The sequence below is a fragment of the Orbicella franksi genome, chromosome 2, assembly GCF_964199315.1.
Source record: "Orbicella franksi chromosome 2, jaOrbFran1.1, whole genome shotgun sequence".
In the NCBI taxonomy this organism is placed as follows: Eukaryota; Metazoa; Cnidaria; class Anthozoa; order Scleractinia; family Merulinidae; genus Orbicella; species Orbicella franksi.
Window position 1 is genome coordinate 15,096,559 of NC_138146.1, and position 19,031 is coordinate 15,115,589.

The 19,031-nt window shown below is 39.9% G+C and overlaps 3 protein-coding genes across 3 annotated transcripts; 1 reads left to right on the top strand and 2 right to left on the bottom strand.

Moving 5' to 3' along the window:
- Positions 1–1,180: 1,180 nt before the first annotated feature.
- Positions 1,181–6,618, bottom strand: LOC145478185 (26S proteasome non-ATPase regulatory subunit 4-like). Its single transcript, XM_081456127.1, has 8 exons — positions 6,517–6,618; positions 6,291–6,431; positions 5,412–5,523; positions 4,381–4,467; positions 3,863–3,931; positions 2,992–3,204; positions 2,223–2,564; positions 1,181–1,583 (listed from the first exon to the last, which is right to left on the bottom strand). The coding sequence occupies exons 1-8, from the start codon at positions 6,540–6,542 to the stop codon at positions 1,374–1,376; spliced, it is 1,200 nt and encodes a 399-aa protein (XP_081312253.1). The 5' UTR covers positions 6,543–6,618; the 3' UTR covers positions 1,181–1,373.
- A 54-nt stretch (positions 6,619–6,672) lies between these two features.
- On the top strand, positions 6,673–15,132 carry LOC145478184 (uncharacterized). Its single transcript, XM_081456126.1, has 7 exons — positions 6,673–7,604; positions 9,052–9,215; positions 9,564–9,632; positions 10,127–10,251; positions 11,434–11,678; positions 11,826–11,980; positions 13,007–15,132. Exons 1-7 carry the CDS (start codon positions 6,801–6,803, stop codon positions 13,287–13,289), a joined length of 1,845 nt encoding a protein of 614 aa, XP_081312252.1. The 5' UTR covers positions 6,673–6,800; the 3' UTR covers positions 13,290–15,132.
- Positions 15,133–15,193: 61 nt separating this feature from the next.
- On the bottom strand, positions 15,194–18,829 carry LOC145478187 (testis-expressed protein 36-like). Its single transcript, XM_081456129.1, has 4 exons — positions 18,746–18,829; positions 17,535–17,630; positions 17,326–17,403; positions 15,194–16,015 (listed from the first exon to the last, which is right to left on the bottom strand). The coding sequence occupies exons 1-4, from the start codon at positions 18,794–18,796 to the stop codon at positions 15,692–15,694; spliced, it is 549 nt and encodes a 182-aa protein (XP_081312255.1). The 5' UTR covers positions 18,797–18,829; the 3' UTR covers positions 15,194–15,691.
- Positions 18,830–19,031: the final 202 nt, after the last annotated feature.

Consider the following 19,031-nt stretch of genomic DNA (forward strand, 5'->3'; position numbering starts at 1 on the left):
TGCTTGCCACGGCTATCAAACTGCAAAATACAAAAAAAAAAATATACAGTGCAGCTGCTGTTTTCCTTATTTATTCAATTTTCAACAATAGAAATCAGATCGGTCTTTTCTCACGCAAAGCTAATGTTAGTTGATTAAAATGACTGGAAAAAAATTTGGGGTGCCCGAGCTCGTTAGTGAGCTTTAGCCATTTTTCAACTGACAGAACTCAATATCAAGGTAAATCCGCCATGTTTTCAATGTGCGCGTGCACGAAGCGCGCTAATGACGCCATAAAATTATGCGCAGTAAGGATGCGCAATGCAAAATTGGGGAATGACCTTAAGTACCCAGTCCCCAATCTGATAGAATTTGAGCTTTTAAAAAATTGAAGACTCGCAGAAACAAATAAACAAACGCAACATTTATAATTGCCGACGTGATGTTGGATGACGTGCTGCGCATGCGCCTCCAACAAATGTTGGCCAACAACGTTAGAACGTTCAGACGGCGCTTTAGTGTTTTGAAAATGTTCTACAAAAATTAGTAGCCCCCTGAAAAGTGCGTTAAAACTGGAAAGTATGTTAAAGCTGTTAAAACAGCCCAAGATTTTTTTAAGAGGGAACTGATCGAGTCGGGTGAAATCAATGCGTATTCAATTTGTTTTTTGAGAGGGTTTCAGGGGTATGGAGAAACTGGAGTTTGGTTTTAAAGACTTTCAGACACTTTTTCGTGAAATATTCCACCTCGAAATCCTTTTGGGATGCAAATTACCTTCGTATTCCCGGGTACAACAGGTTTGAAGCGTCTTGTTAACAGTTCAGGACGCATGGAGATATACTTTGGGAGAGTTCCACTTGTCTCGGGGCGAGATAAAAGGGGAGGTGTATTGAACAGGAAATGCAAGCTGATCTGCAGATCGGACCGGGCTCGGGCTCGAAGGGTCTTACCGCGACTGGAAGGCCTGAGAAGGAAGAGAGCAAAATGGCCGATCGAGGGGAGAATGGGGTGTGGGTTGCTCTCCACTAAATCTTCGACTAGAGAGCCTGTTCACAGGCTAGGCATCGGTGGGATACAAAACTGTCTTCTTTTTCATAATCGTTCTCGTTTACGATATGTTTTGTTTTTTTCATCACAATCTGAGATTAAGTAATTTTGGATTAAGTAATCTCCTTAATATCACTGAGAGGAGTGGAGAATGGTCGAGGAGGTGAGGGGATATGAGAGACTGAGTGTAACAAACAGTTATCAAACAATACATTCATTTCAAACAATTTATTTAGCGCAGAAGGCGAAAAATCCTCTGCATTACCTGACTTGAGGAAAATTACTCCATTCTATAATTTTTTGCAATGTTTACTCGAAAAGCAAAAGTATGTACAAAGAATGTTTCGTTATTTCTTGTCTTTTTTCTTGTCTTTGCTGGACTCCTCGTCCATGGGCTCATCTTGGTCCTTGCTTTCGTCACTGTCCTGCTGAGCGAGGGACACCATGACCTTTTGAATGGCCTCGCTGCTGGGGTCTACGCCAGGTAACGTGCTAAGGACGTTCTTGATAAAGTCCGGATCGGACATGACCCCAGTGATGTCTTGAGTGTCATCTCCCTGTTTGCAACAACAATGCAGATAAAGATTGTGCTCTTTTCTATTAACTCTACGTTAAGATATCGCTGATTACTGTGATTGGTTCATAAAATGCGTGCAATGCGCTCTAACCAATCAAAGCTCCGGCCCAATCAATCGTCGTTTCTACCAATCAGGTGATTTGCCTACCAGCACTTTTCCCGCGCATGAGAAGATGGATCGCTTACAAGTTGACGTAGTTCAGAATGTTTTTATTCTGCATTTTCCGCTTCCATGATTGTTTTCGTAAATGCTTTAATTTACAAACCGCTGTAAAATTTGCAGCAATTTCGGTCACATTGACCGAATCAAGTCAATTATTATCTACGTCAGTTTATTTCTGATAAAGGTAAGAAGCTGCGCCAGGAAGCGGGTAGTTCAACCAAACATTTGTCCAAGCTATAAATTTGATCCGAAGCTACATGTACGAACACTATTACACCCAACATTTTAAATTGATTTATTCTCGTAAAAGACTTTTTGTTGATAGAGGAAAATTTTGAGATCTACACAGAAATAATACGTAACATTTTAAAGCACTTTTCAGCAGTCAAAAAACTGTCACACAACAGGAATAAAAGCAAGTAATTCACAATTTTCCGACGCAGAATTGAATCGAACCTGTGTATCTGTTTCCATTGCGCTCGCTCCAGCCTGTTCTTCCTTCTCGTCCTGTTTCTCTGCGGTTTCCTTCTCGCTGCTCCCATCGGCTTCAGCGTCCGCCTCTAGATTCTGCAGTGACAGCCTCATGGCATACTCAATCTGCTGTTCCTCTGTCATAGCACTGAAGTCAAACACTGGCGTCTGGGGAGTAGACATGGACAGCGCCTGCTGCAGCATCGCCTCCTCGCTGTCAGCGATAGGAGCTTCAGGGGTGGGAGCCTCCTCCCCGCTGGCTGCTGTGACCCTGCGCGCTTCTTCCTCCTGCCGTTGCCGCTGCTCCTCCATGGACACACGGAGGGCCTGGAACAGAAACACATGTGCAAACACCCATTAAACCCTGCCGTAACCTTACCCAGGTCGACGTCAAAATTCTCCAAGCTAATATCATAGATTTTCATTAAGACGACTGTCTTGAAATAATCAGATAGGTCATTTGCAAATCTGCTTATCTGAATCACCTGAACATCCAAATTACGAGTTCTCCAAAACAACTGTGTTAGTTTTCATTACAAACTGTACAATGTCACACATGCAAGAAATCAAACCATCATCCTAACATAAAAACAGCGATTTTCTGCTTTTATCCACACCATTTCTACTTTTTTTAAGTCATACATCTGTTTAGAGCATGTTTCAGGTAACCATGCCCTAAAGCTTCCAACTGCTACCTCTTGCCAGCCAGTGGTGACCCCTGTTTATCCATATGACAGATAGTATGAACACTCACCAGGGCAAGCTCAGGATCAGAATTAGGATCAAACCCGTATTCTGAGGCATATTCCATTCCAGGAGCGGCACCATCCTCCCCTTGCAGTATGGGTGATGATATAAGTGCATCGGACAGCAGTGGACCTGGCGGCACTGTCACCAGATGGCACAAGTTCCCGTCCTTACCATTAAGGGTGTTGATGAATATTGTTAACTTCTCTGAATTTGCAGTCTGAAGAATTGGAAAAAATTTCACACTTTTCAGTCTCAAGTTTTCAACCTCGGAGGTAATGTAAAGACCTTGGGTGTTTTCCAATCAATCAAAAATTAGGCCACATCCCTTGCGAGGTTGTCTTCTTTTCCGGAAATTCCGGAAAATGATGTTCCATTCGTCGATGGAAATTCCTGGAACTGCAAACTGGAATTTTTGGTTGAATGGAACGTGCCCCTTAAAAGTGGTTAAAATGTAGGATTTGCAAAGTCTGAAAAATATAGACAAGCACAATATTCCCATTCATTAGAGCTATTTGGTATTGAACATTTTCACAAGAGCAAACAAGTGCAGTGCGGTAGAAATGCTTATGACAGGGTTTCAGTCCTTCAACACAAAAGAAAAAAGAAAACAAAATTTACAAGCACACAGAGTTGGCCCCTCGGTGCACAGACTATCCCCTCTCAGAACACACTGTAACAGGTCATGCACTTTCTCAGAAGAGTAGTTTCTGGTATGACAGACTAGACTGCAAGCAGTCTCTCTTTCGCTTGATGATCCACTTGGGTAGAATGCAAGCAAATAAGAAGAGGCATGAAACCGCAAGACGTGAGACACAGACACAGATCTTTGAGCAAAAGGGAGACTGCTTGCAGCCTAGTGACATCACTATAATTACCTCTTCACCAAAATTAACAATGTCAATGTTCACTTTTTCCTTTTTAAGCTTCTTGGCAAGTTTGACAAGCTAAATACAAAAAGTACATAGCAATAAGGTCACCAAGATAAAGCAAATTACTAATTCATTACATAATCAACCTGTTGTATAGCTACATGTAGAAAAGAGTACTGAACTCTCTATACACCCTGCTGCCATAGGAAAAGGGTAAATCTTGCACTCACAAAAGTGGCTTAGGGTTTCACCACTTCCCAAGATGGGCAGCCTCCAATGCAGGTGTTCTTTTGGCTCATCATTCACTCCTCCCCATCATGGAGGAGGAAAGATTGCATGGCAAGCCAAAATGATATCCTTGTGGATGCTGTTACAGGTGGCTTAAACCAAAGTCTAACACAATGCTAACTGGCCACTGTCACCCACAAAAATGATTCCTTGCCATCATACTACCCATCAATGGTTTATGTTCCAAGAAGAATGGCAAAACTCCCAAAAACAAAAACAAGTTGATAACAACTTACTTCCTTTTCATCAGCTTCAACGGGACTTCCCACAAACACAACAATCCTCATTTTGTGATTTTTCCCTTGTCTGTGTTTTAACACCAACTGAAAGGAAAGAGAACTCAATCAGCAATGAACTTAACCTATACTTGCTCAGTGTTTCAGCCAGAAAATTTTACTTGAGGGCCAAAGTGGCCCCTGAAGATCTTTTTTAGGGGCCAATTTTTTAGGAAAGGGGTCACTAAATTGAAAGCTACAGAAGGAAAAAATGCATCAGGGTACCAAGGGAAATAAAGCAGTTTATTAGGATCTAGGATAAAATTTAATAGTAAGTGCTTTTTGAAGGGTTTCTACTCAATAAAGTTTCCTTTGAATCAGATACTAGTATGAAGGATCCGTGCGTTACAAGAGAACAATCCTTAGGCCTACATGACCTAGTCAATGATCAAGGGTTTGCAATGCATTATAGGGTGATTTCAAACACGGTCAGCCATTTGGAAGTTTTCCGATATGAGAGAATCAATACAGCAAAGCAAAAGGACGGATTGACTTCTTTTCTTATGTTGAATGTTTCAGAAGCAAAGATCTTTTAATATGATTGTCTAGAAGGACATAATGTGTGACAAAATAACCGTTATTGATTGTCAACACAGAGAAATGTAGTTGCCATCATGCTGTATTATGGCGACTAAACAAGAATTTTTGGTCGCCAAGGATGAAATGCTTGTTGCATTGGCGACTGTATCGATCACAATTTCAAGCCCGGGATGGCTTTTAAAATATTATGCCTGTGTTAAGCCTGCAGTCTTGTAAAAGGAAAGGGCCAAATTGGCCCTTTTTTTATTTTTCTGGGGGCCATCTCTGATTGTAACACGGGATTCCCGCAATGGCGAGCTCTGGTGTAAACACTGCTTGCTCTGAATCATTTTGTCAGAAATGATTGATGTTGCTCTCTGTCAACTGATCTCATAGACCAACTGATTCATCAATAAAAAACACCAATAATAATGTTTAAAAGGAATGTTAATGATTATCACAATAATACTCACATGAGCTATTTTAACGGCTGTGAGGAATTTTATGTCTCCTTTTGATTGGACTCTGTGCAGAGAAGCCAGGATTTTACCAACATCTGTTGTTAACGTGACTAGCACCTCAAGACTGGAAACAGAAGGAGTAGGTTATTCAGTTCACTTCAGAAAATAGTGAAAAACAAACTTTAGAACAAGAAAGTACTGCACAATAGCCGTCATTTGAATGGACACAGGCTAGGGTTTCATCCTTAGACTAACACTGTTTGTTAGAAACCCTTTGTACACATACACCATGCAAGATTGTCCACTTTGAGATCCAGAAAATCTTATCTTTGGAAATCTAAACCAGAATTTTTGGTTGAATGCCTCCAGTGTTGGTCTTCAGCTACCTTACTGAATCTATTCTCTGTAACCCAACCACCTCTGGAATTCTTTTTAGATGAACTGATGGTACTTATCCCCATGGTGTTTGTCTTGTTTACAGCTTACAAGCATCAATGATTGTAGAAAAGCACTGATCACTAGTGATGACTTTAAGCCTATCGCAAAGAGATATTATGCTGTTTATTGATAGATTTGCACCAAAAATTGCAACCTCAGGCCGGACCCCACTTGTTGAGCATGTTCAGAGTATGAGTTTTGTGGACTCAGCCAATCAGATTTGTCAGATTTGGTGGGAGTCCAAGAATCGTAGAATTCTGGTCTTGGACCCCCAGAGAGTGCGCTTCTTGGTGCTGACCAAAGGGACCACAGCCTCTGGGAACGACAATATGATTCACCCTGCTGTGACTGCAAAGTTAAAATGATCAACCAAATGTAGATGTAAGAGTTTGAAAACTGTTAATTAATTAATTTGAATGTGAATCGTCCGGCATCAATGCCTCACGTACCCACCTTGCTAGAGTCATTAAACCAACATTATTTTCTGGGTTTTGTCTAGTTTTCGAGTGACAAACTAAACTGACGGCATCTTGTTGTGCCTGTAACCTCGTTGGAAGGAAATCGCCATTCCTCATCCATTCGCTGTTATCAACGCTACGAAAAACACCAAATATTTTCAATATAAAACCAACTTCATTCAAGAATCGACGATCACGGGGGAAAACTGTTAGAATCTTACCATACAACTGTAGATTCCAGAACCATTCTGACAAGCAAAGACTGATAAAATTTTTACTTTTTATCGATTTTCTCTCGTCTTTTATCAATATGACTCAACGGATTTGTGCTCATACTTTACTTCGCGTAGCCGCTGACATAGCGTCTCATATTTACTGGTCAGCGGTATGCTCTTTTGTTTATTATTTGTGTTACGAAATTTTACAAACGCGTCGGTGTTAGAGTTTGTGGTCAAATAATACTTGTTGCGTGGCGTCTAATGTGTGGAAAACGAGATTAGTGATTATGGAAAAGCTTTTTGACAAAATCGGAGACCATTTTAACAATCCCGAGATGTCTGACCGCATTTTGGTCGTGAAGATTCGAAAGGATGGCTGGGAAAAGTTGGAAGCCGCACGCCGGGTTCGAAGCATCACGAAAACCAACTCACAAGGAGGAAATGATGATACAATCTCCACACCAAGCAACAACCAGGAAGAAAAACCAGATGAGAACGAGGAAAATGAATCCACTGTCAGTACAGATGAGCAAAACTTCAATGCTGACGAATCAGCTACCACGGCTGCGGACGATTCGTTTAACTTGCCTTCGATTTCAGACTCTAGAACTGTCAGTAGCCTGAGCTGCGATTCGGGGATAGGCGATGCTTCATCTTCTGAGGCCAAAAGAACTATCAAGAGTAAAAAGAGAGAAGAATCTTGGATAGTCGTCGAAGACCAGGAACAAGAATCTGAGACTATGATGAATTCAGTTAGTGCTTGCAAGCACCTGCCGGTTGGCACCTCATCAGAAGTGGATTTAGACGTCACTTTCAGCAAGTTACTTATTGCAGACATTCGCTATGCTCATAAAGCTGGAGCTATAGGTCTTACTGCTATGAATTCTTTGGAGGACGGGGCCTCAGCGTTTTGTTCGTCCCGGTCAACAGATAACGGTGTCATGAGAACAAGTGAAGAGGATTTGACACTAGCTGACACAGTGATCCGGGAACACCAGCTGTATGTACACAGCTTTTGGTTGGCTTTGAATAGTTCTTATTTCAGAAGCCTGTTTTTTAGTTCTGGGATGAAAGAAACCAAAGTAAAAAAGGTATGATTTATAGGTAATGAAAAATGTAATCATCACAAAACCTTACACTTTAAACCCTCCCCTTCTATCCAAATATGTAGCTAGCTCAGGGAAAAAAGGACTCTGCATCCCCCATACAGAAGATCTATAGAGTGTTCTTTGAAAGGATAAAGAGGCTTTTCGAGATTGCAAACTTCATTTTTTTTCTGGAGTTTAATCAAACCAGTGGGCTTCACTTCAATCTTAGATATTGTAGGAAACAACACTGCAAACTACTTGTTCTAAGGTATATGTACATGTATGTGTACATGTTTGTGTAAAGACAGATTGGTTGGTACTACGATTATCAGTTGAGTAAAGCGGGACAAAACTTTGGTCACCAAGTTTTAACGTTGAAATCTTGTTGTTGTCACGAGCAACTGGCTCCGTATCCATTGGCAACTTGTCGGCCTTTGACATCATTGGCAGCAAAGCGCGCGACATTGTAGGCGACGTGACAGGTGATCAACGGCCATTGATATTGTTACAATGGAAACGAGGTGAGTTGCCCGTGACAACACCATAATTTTAAGGTCAAAACTTCGTAACCAAACTTCCCTCATACCTTACTCAACTGATAATCGTAGTACGACTTAGCCTGGAAAAAGCTGTGTGGCACCACACCCATCACTTATTCATAGTAGTAGTGCTCACAACTCAAGGAGCATTCACCAAGATATTTTCAAAAGTATTGAACAAAATCATGGGCAGTAAAGGTGGGATTCTAAAATTGCTTATTGACAGAGATAGGCTACTAGATAGGTGACTAGATGGGTTGGGATGGCCATTTGGATATTTTCCATGAATGTAATGACTCTCAGTCCATGTTATGACCCAGAGGCAAATATTTTCCTGTCTGGCCCTCACACTCAGTCAAGAGGGATATAACAGAAAACTGCAATAAAAAAATTTGCACCAGTCAGAACATACACAAAAACATGTAGGAGTGAAAGAGGGGGAGGAACTTTCTAATGAACATCATGAGGGTGATCATCAAAGACATACCTTTGAGCCAACAAATGGACTGAAATTTGAGGTTTGCAATCTATTAGCCAAGGGTGTTTGAATCTAAAATTACCTCTACTTGTGTTGTCCCTGTATCTTTTACATAATTTTATTGTACAGCTCTAGGAAGAAAAAGGATGACAGGAACTAGTTGCCAGAATATAAATAATTATAAATAATTAAATTAAGTAGTGTTGCTTATGGGTTAAAAATGAATATTTGGAGCCAAGCCCTCAAAACAACCAGCTAGGGCTTCATTCAAAATTTTCAACAATCATCTTTGTTGTTATACAGTTTATGGGTTCCACCTGCCATTTCCCCATTAGTTATACCTTAATGATTAAGCTAAGAAAAGGTGCCAACTTGAACACACCGGAAGGATAATACTGTAACATTGTTTCATTTTATACCTTTATTTAAACAGGTTGAAATGAACATCAGTGAATCCTTGTCGTCGATGTTCTTGCTGTTGATAGAGTCGCTTTATAAACCTGAAGTTGTCATGACAGAAAGTGTGGAGAATCTTCTTGTTCTTATGAGGCTTGCTCATGTTTATGATGCAGAGAGCACCCTTAAAACCTGTCAAAAGTAGGATATTGTTTATCATTTTTAATGTGTGGGTTGGACATCTAGTTTCTATTTACAGTTCTGATATTTTGCCATTCCGCTGGGTGATGAGAATTAGGAACATTATCAACTAGAAGGCCGTCAAAGTCTCTTGAAAGACTTGATCATAAAAAAGAAAAAGAAAACCTCACTTCCTTTACTTTTCTCATTGTTGTTTTGCTGAAAGTTTTTTCCTACAAACTTTGTCACAAGTGCTTAGAGACTCAGTCCTTTAGAGGTAAAATTGTTGGTACATGTAACTGAATGGTTCTGTGTTCATTATCACCAAATAACTATTGCATAAGTCTATTGTTGTGATCAATTTTCTAGACTCCTTGGGTCAGCTGAACTGACAGTTGAGATCTGTGACAAGTCACTGAATATGCAGGAACATGAAAGGTAAATAACATAACTTAACACAAATCCCTAGTATAAGTAAGGTTCTTATTAAAGCCGAACTGGCTCATATGTAGCACTTTGTTTTTAACTCCAGTTTCTGTAACGTGAAGTGGTTCCATATAGAAGTGTTGTTACTCCCCCCTGGATGGGATGCTATTATTTCAGGTTACTCCCCAGCAATCTGTCAGGCTGCCACGCTGATACCCAGTTGAACACCTAGTTGCCCAAGAACAGAACACAAAGACCCTGGCTAGGACTCAAATCTGGACCACTTGATCCAGAGTCCAGATATTGCTTAACTGTGTATTGCCGACCAAATCCCAGACAAAGAAATCCAGACATACATGCCAGTGGGAGTCTGTGAATTTCTGAACTAGAGATTTCCTGACCTGTACGATCTCATTTTTTGTTTACCAAATGCATATGGGGAATAAGGAATTTAAAATGATTTGTAACAATGTGTAAATGTTGGCTGTTTGGTTGTTGCTTTTTAGACTCCCTGAAATGGCAGAGTTTATTAGCAGATGTGAAGAATTTCTGGTTGAAGAATTCAGTCCACTAGACTCTCAGTGGTCCAATGAAGACTTTCTCTCTTTGAGTTCTAATGGTCTACAGAAAGGTAATACTAATATCTGTGTTAAATGTTTGTTCCCTTTTAGAGTGTACAGTTACAATATTTGTAAAAGGAATTGTCTGTGTCGGTGACACACATTTGGAAAGAATAATATCCCAAACTGAAATTATCAAGCTGAAGAAGGAATCTGAAGGACTTAGTTAAAAATAGTGACTTTTTCGATATTATGAAAAGAAGAGGGCCTCATTTCAGATCTAACACTGGACAACAGTTCAAATAGACCCTTTTCAAAAATGGCTGCCGATTTAAAATTCTTTTGTATGCATTTAAATTAGCCTCACTAACTAGTTTGGGAGTAAAAATTCTTTTGAATTATCAACTCAAAAACGAGGTTAGTCAGCCTAATTTTAATACTTACAAAAGAATTTATAATTGGCAGCCATTTATGAAAAGGGTCTATAACATGTGAACAGACTCAGGTCAGGATAGGGTTAAGAGGAAGGACAGCAAGGGAGGTTAGGGTCTCCCCACTTCCTGCTGTTCTCTCTCCTCCTCCCCTCCCATCAGGTCTCTTTACTCACAGCTACCTGCTGCTCTCGCCTGTTCTTTCTAATATCCGCCAACAAGCAGGTTATATTTGAAGGTCAGGAAGTCAGATCTACAATGTAAGAAAGGAGGGACATTTAATTCAAACAGCAGTGCCACTGTATTACATACAGCCTTTATTCTTAACAGGAAGTAGTGGGATATCTGTAAACTAGTCGTATGGCTAAGCATATTGCCACTTTAAATAAAGTATCCTTTCCATCCTATCCTATCTTCTCGAACTCATTAATAATTCATCAACATAGTAAACACTATTCACTTGACTCTGAAGATGACTTCCGCTCAGGTTGTCGAAACGTCAGTCACCAACAACTTACAGTTCTTTTCAGAACTACCCTCACCCGGACGATCACATTATACGAACTTATAATTCATCAAGTTAAAACAAAGAAAATCACAACCATGAAGGAGGTTTAGATACTTCTCCGTTTACTCCTTAGTTTTTGTTTCATTTGAGAAGATATCAATCCAAACACCCAGAATCTCGTCAAAAATACTCCGCTGCGCGTCGTATTTTCAACTCTCTTCTCGGTGTTTGGATATCCCGATGAAACACTGTCTCTCGTGTTAGATACATGATCATAATGATATTTATCCTAACCAGCAATTATTATTTTTCAGTTCTTTCCAGCAATGAGCTTTGTGTGTCTTCAGAGAACACTGTGTTCCTCGCTCTGATGAAATGGGCTGAAGTGAATGAAGTGTTTGATGATCAGCTTGAACCGCTGTTGGATCTGGTTCGGTTCAAATCCATGACTATCAATTACCTTCATGATGTCGTGACCAGTGATCATCCGATTGCTTCTACGGTTGTTAAATTTCCACTGTTATTTGAGGAAGCCGTGTTTTACCATGCGTTTTCAAAGGTTAGCTACCTAAATGTTTGTGTCAGAGCGCAATAAAAGGAATGGGTGGGGTTCTTTGTTAAGTTACTCTCCTTCCATGTTGTATTTAGCCTGACCAAGTTGCATTTGGTGATAGGAAAACTAAACTGCTTTCCAATGGTTTTTCAGGAAAGACAGCACGAGGAGGGCGAACCTATCGCCAGAAAAGCGTACGATGAACCTGTTGTGTTCAACTGGACAGTGGACATTGGTGAAGACGTTGAAGTTGAGAAGAAAAAGAAGATCATCAAGTCCCCGCATTTCTGGGTCAGCGGATATGAAATGTGAGCTTGACTTTTCTCCTTCATGTCATATATTTACCTGTATTGGGCTCTGTATTCTTAGACCACGTTTACACTAGAAGGGACCTTTCCGGATTCGTCAGGGTCGAGGTTTTTGTCGCTTCTGTATTGGACGGATACAAAATAAAACCGTCTTCGTTTAGTCACCTTTGTGGAGATTTTATATTCAAAATCTAAAGTGAGAACTGTTTATTAGGGTACTTTTAGATCGGGAATGTTTGATAAACGAACGAGCCACTCTTAAGAGTACTTTCACGCCGGCCCTGCTGCATCATTTGTCCAGCTAACATTATCGTTTTGTAGTTTCAAGATATCCCCCAATTACCCGAAGAAAACAACGTTATTACATGACCCCAGATTCATACATGCGTGAACAGATTCGAAGTTCATTACCCTGCGAAATCGAATACCCAAACTGCTAGAAATCTGGAAACGTTTGGGATATCCGAAATACTCTTCTCTAGTGTAAAAACTTTTTTTTAAAGTTCATTTTTATATGGCTTCTTGTACAGTCTCGAGAACAAATAACTAAACTTGTATAGTGTAGTTGCTATTCAGAGTATACCCCCAGTAGTAACAGTAAAGCGTGTCGGGGAAATAAGTAAGATAGTAAACGACAAAAGCCTTTGTCAACTTATGATTGGTTGTCTGAATAGAATTCAGAGGGAAATTCATTTTAAGGATGCATGACTTCAAAGACGTCAATTTAATTCAAAGAAAGAACAGGACTAATGCATACTTCTATTTATGGGCTCCTGGTAACGTAATGCTGCGTCTCAAATGATATGAAGGAACGACAAAGGTTTTTGTAGCGCGAGAGGCGAAGATTTTTACCTGTGTTTTCATAAATATTTTCTGTTATTTTTCTTGCAAAAAAGCTTTTTGTCCTTTGGTCTTTACATAATGTATTTGGACCATTGGGCTGAAAGTGTGTGAGGTAGAGAGTGGAAATAAAGTGGATAAAGCAGTATTATAGTACTTACTTACCAATGACTGTCGGCTTTGCAGGTTCTTGGAGCTTAAGCTGAGGACTTCCGGTTGTCAAGGTCTCTACCTGACCATAAGCACACGTGACTTCCGCCATAGCAGCAAGGGATTCGTTAAGCTGGCTTATTCACTAACGTCAAACTTCCCGAAGGCCACCCGAGTCATTAACGAAGCTGATGTGTTTGACAGAGAGGGGTCTGGGTGGGGCTACGAAGAATTCTTTCCATTATGCTGGGCGGAATTCAAAGACCAGCTAAAAAGAACTCCCTTAATAATTACTTCTCAAGTTAGTCTGCTTGAGTAGAGCCGGGATTCAAAATTACCGTCTAGCTGTTTTTACAGCTACTGCAGTGCCATGTATTGGTAGACATTTATTGTAAGCAGCCATTCTAACCAGTAATTTTCGTTTCTCTATCTTCAAAATAACATTTAACTAAGGTTGAAAAACTCCCAAACTGATAGTAACCTGCAGAGATATACGTGTCAAACTGGGTTAGATTAAAAAGGATACGCTTGTCCAGTCGAGGAACTTATTGAGATCTCCCAGGTGCAATTCACGTTTAAAGAGGTTTTCTGATCATCATCGTAGAGTGAAAACCAAAACAATGCAAAAGCAGTCAGAGAGCTCCAAACAAGATTTTCTGGTCTTTAAATAAGCAATAGTAGAATTATAAACTTCTGGCAGAAGTTATGCATAGCTATAAAGTAACTAGATAAAGTAAGTAAATTCATTTAATGTCAATAATCATAGCTATAAAGTAAATAGATAAAGTAAGTAAATTTATTTATTGTCAATAATCATGGTAAGAAAATCTCAGGAGCTTTTTCAACTCTGTTTTACATACTTTATCTTAGACTTTGTGTACTAAAAAACAGTATAATTATATAATACTGATTGCTACTGGCTAATTCTTAGTCAAGCGGCAGCGGCGTTAACTTGCAAGCGATGGATGTCGCCATAATCTAGCTGTCAATAGAGATTTGATGCAAGGCGTTAGAGCGGTTTTCAACTGAGTGTCAAAAGCAATCGGGCGATTACTTTGGTTTTGGTTTTACTGCGGTTTGAGATTGGCCGTGTAGTCTAATTGGTAAGTAATTAGTTTGGTTTTGGTTTTACGACACTCAATGAAAACCGCTCTAAATTAAGGCTCTTATAGGAACAAGGCTCTTATAGTGGCATGAGGCAACAGAGACCGTAACAGAAAGGTGTATATATAGATTACAAAACTACTTACAAAACATTCGTCTTTCGAAGTACAGGTGTTTTGGGTAATTCATAAGCATTGTACATAGCTTGAGGTTTTTTTCCGCTTGCCACAAAACTAATGGTGGCCTAATACATTCTTACATATCTTGACAGAGAGCCCGCTCATCAAATTATTCAAAATCCAAATGTACTTCACATTACTTGTCCATGGTTGTGCAATATCATTGTTCGCGCTATTTCTTAAACGAAGATTTAGTCACCCCTTAGGCCCATGATTGATCCAACGATATATGAAAATATAGTGGTCGCAATCCTAAGCTTCATCTAGCGCAAATACAATAATTCACATTTTTTTAGGTAAGAAGAACAGTGTAAAATTTATTTAATTGCGAAAGGAAAAACGAATTGGTCTACGATGTTTTGTTTGGCCCATGTGTTCAAAGACACTGAATATTTCTGTAAAATCGCTTGTCCAATTGTCCCTCTAATTCGCCGTAAGTCCGCTACTGTGCCCCACTATGATCTATTTCAGCTCTAACCTCCCTAGTGACTCTCACCACTTATTACCCTTCTCCCTTTTTCTTCCCTTATGACTCATGTAGACTTTGTCTATAACAATCCCCCTTCCCCTGTGCCTCCCTATTTCCAAGAATTGCCATTGACATTTTTCTTAGCATTACTCCTTAGATATTCTTTGATGCCGACGCCTGCTAATCTATTTTCCGACTTGACTCTCACTAGTTTTCTTACTTTTTCTTAGCGGAATTCGAAAGAGACGTTTTCTCAGCTCATAACATGACTCGAACCTGGGAACTCCTGCTCTCGTTACGAATCTTCTTAACTACAACTCCACGTTTTACGCAGTACCCCCGACGTACTGATTCACCTCTAAATTAAAAACTTCGGCAAATTGTACACAGGCATCAAACGACGAAATTTTGAATTTGTTTTTCAGTTACAAGAAAGTCAAATTAACAGATCTCCACTTGAGCAGTGAACATGTATAACGTCAATCAAATTTATTTACAACGTTCAAACTTAAGGTCACTCTTGTATGTACATATGTTCATTAGCTAGAAGACAAAGGTGTCGCCGGGTTATTTCGTAGTTTATGAAAACAATGTAAGAGAAAGAAATCAGGTTGTTTCACCAAAGAAGTAAACCGACCCCGGGAACAAAACATTAAGTGAAGAATCATCTCTTTTCAGTTTTCGTTGCTCCATATCACGGAATTACAATAAAACTCGCCGGGCTAATAAGTTACAATTTATAAAAAGGCTTTCATCAAATAAATTGAAATAATTATTCGGTAGTATCTCAAAACATTCAGCGTAAGAGACAACAAAATTAAGTTGTCCAAAATATCATTTCTTCTCATTTCAAATGTTGTTGATGATTCTTTCTAAATCAACACGTATCCATTGAACTGTAATCTGTACGCTTTGCGGATCTTTGTTGCAATGGCAACAACATAACAAGGATCTATAGGCATAATCTTCCTAGTGCCATATCGGTCTGTACGAGTATGCCCATTTATTAGGAGTCAGAAATGGTTCTTGCGTTATAGCCAGCACGTGAAGAGGCGTTTTGTACGGAATGTCCGGTCGCCGAAACCATTTGGTCGTTGTCGTTTCTAATGGGGCAGACCCAGGCTTTGCTTCGGGGTGTACCCGTGGGAACCGTCTATTCCGGCTGTTATCTTCCCCCTGAGAACCTTGATAAGACGCCATATAGCACGAGCGTGCGTCGTTATTTGCATTCCATGTTATCAAATTGTTGGAATAGTGTTGACACCTGTCGGGAAATGTTCTTCGTCCAAGTCCCTGAAAGTAGAATAACCGAATGAAAATATTCAGTACAAATTAATGAAAGATGCTGTAAATCGTGCTTTCCAAGGTAATGAGACTGGGTGTGACCCTTGATCAATGCACACTGGAATATTTTAAAGCAAACCAAAAGTTAATTACTATTTTTCTACAAGTTGTCAGCCTTTAATTAGCAGAGTCAGAGAAAACAAGGGCGCTCTGTCTGAAAACCGAAAGGCTGAAGAGGTCGACGGTTTCTTCTTCAGCTTCCTCAGTAATGATCTTATGTACCGACTGACACAACTGAGTACTGGTGCGTAATGTACTGTCAGATCCAATGTCTTGTTGCGTTAACTTGAGATTAATGAGCTCTAACAAAGAAAAGGCAGGGACTGACTCGGCGAAAGCATTGAATTTATAAGGCTACATCTAAACAAGATTATTGCGTCTGGAATAGTCTAGACACGTGACCAGCGTTTTTGGAGCTCATTCTTATTGAGCCTTGAGACTCTCGCACAGGACTGTCGCGCAGGATTTGCATTCTACTAAGATGAAAACGAAGTAGAACAACTGGCGGAGAGAAGCTTTAATATAAAGTGGTTAACCAAATCCCTGGCCAAATGGATTTTTCTCGACGCCAATGTAAACTTTTTTTATGCTTTTTCCCTTCCCGTCCACACTGATCCACATTTTTGGTCACCGAAAACGGTACGATTAGAAAACGCATTCGAGAACGGACTCGGTCAATATCGAAAACATCTTTTCCTATTTTTGGAGAACAGTGAGGCGCAGCACCAATGTGGCCAGTGCTAGATCCAGGCCTGTTGTCATATGTGAGTTGAGTTTGTTGTTGGTTCTCGCCTTGCTGCGAGATGGTACGAGGGTTTTTCTCTGGGTCCTTTGCTTTTTCTTCTTCCTGAAAAACCAGCACTTCTAGTTTGACCTGAATAGAGGAACCATATGAGGACCAACTAAGGCTGATGTGGCCTGCTCTCCAAATATTGTAATTTATTTTTTCTATCATTTATTTCATTGGCGTAGACGGGAGAAACGATGCCTTTCACAAACGCTAAGGTCACAATGACCATATGCATGTACTGTGTTCATAGCTTAAGCACTCGGCGCATGCTCAATTGGGACAGCACACCTTTTCATCTCGTTTTCAACTAGTTAGTGTGGACAGCAAAAATAATTTTAAAACGATGGTGTGGATACAGATTTTCTGATCCAGAAAAGAAAACGGACTAGTGTGGACAGGGCCTAACTCAGTGGTGGGCATATATAAATGTGTCTTGTTTGTTGGTAAAAACAAAAAGTGATTGCCTTACATTTCCAAAGTATTCTCCTTGATCTTGAAAAGCGTGTCTGTTGTCATGTGTGGAGAAAGCGAATCTTCTGAATGGAGTCTAGATAAAAATGATCAAAAACATCATCATCATCATCATCATCATCATCATTAAAAGTTGCTCCCTTATAACATGATGCATTATTTATTGACTAAGAGGTCTTCTTTTTGGGCTGAAAACTGAAAATCTACCTCATGTTTGTATTTGAAGTTCGCAGGTGGTGATGCTATTCTCTTCTCTTGTGGTTTGGTAACATCAAGTGTTCTTGGCCAGCCTCTTGTCGCAAACTGAAATGAATTAAGAAATGAAAATAATTTTTTTTTCCTCAATGACTAGCAAACTTTTTGACAGCCTGATAACCTGCGATCAGACGTTTTTTTTTTTTTCACAGGGGGTGGGGCGGGAGAAAAAAGGAACGCGTTCTTTTTTTGTTCCCCCGCAAAAAAGGACGCCTGATCGCAGGTTAACTGCCTGATGGTTCTGATGGAAAATAAAATGATAGAGAAGAGTATGTTATGGCTCTCTTGTTGTGTTCTGATCTGATAGAAACAGCCGAAGAACTGAGGACATCTGAACGTTAATAGTTTGTTTTTGCCATCTTGCCAAAGACAATCTGTCAGACGTTTTTCCTTTGGCTTAGTTGGCCTTAGTTTATCAGGAAAAAATGTCAGGGACTTGCAAAGAATCACCAAATCCATTTGGATCATTCGAAGTTTGAGCGATTTTCATCACCGCGCAGCTTTTCATTTTCAGCGCAGTATAGTAGAGTACCGTAGGTTTTTTTAGTAGTTTTAACCTAGTCTTCGTCCGCTGTGGTGAATTTGTTCAGCTGCCATTGTAAACTGACCAGTCATATGTATTGTCTTTATTGTTGCATGCAGAGATAGATTTCCATAAAAACAAAAACTTAGTTACCTTTTGTTTCGGTAATTTGATGTCAAAATGTGACTTTGTATTCTTGATTAGTTTCTTTTAAAAGAGAAAAATTCATGCAAATCGCTAGCTTTTCTAGTGAGCACTGGCAAATGTTGGCTCTCAAAATAAATTTTGTTTTCACCATTCAATAATAATGTCGTCTGTTGATTGATTCGGACTGTTTGTAAAATAAATATTAGCTTTAATATTCAAAAGCTTTTTCTGTGTGGTGCCAGGTGATGGCTTCCCGCGACATGGCAAAATTTGGGTTGATATATTCTTTAACATGTCTGTTAAGGGATTAAAAAAATTGCCGGCTAGTTTTCGTCTTGACGTATCAAATTCCTTAAGAAGCTGATCTTGCTGCTAGGCCATTATCAACTTATCAATGTCTTCTTCAGTTAGTTAAGTGTTAATGGACTTTTCAGCTGGATTCCCTTGACTGGCATTTGAGAACGTGATGTTCATTAAAAGTCGAAAGACTCACCCAATTTCCTTCTTTCTCTTTCGATGGAACAAATGTTCGGCCTTTTGCCATCTTACTTGTACAAAGAGGACGTCTATTTACTTGATCGTGATCGTTACATCCCTCATAAGTCTGCAGGGCCTAGGGGTAGATTGTACTCCGTTTGACTTACAGCTTCTTCAAGTGGTTTGTTTTGAGTGAGTATCAATTCCCAGGTTGCCAAGACGCCTTGGTAACCATGACCGCTGACCGCCATTAATCGCTGTCACGCCTGTTGATCAATGGCGGCCACTGGGGCAGTTATGTC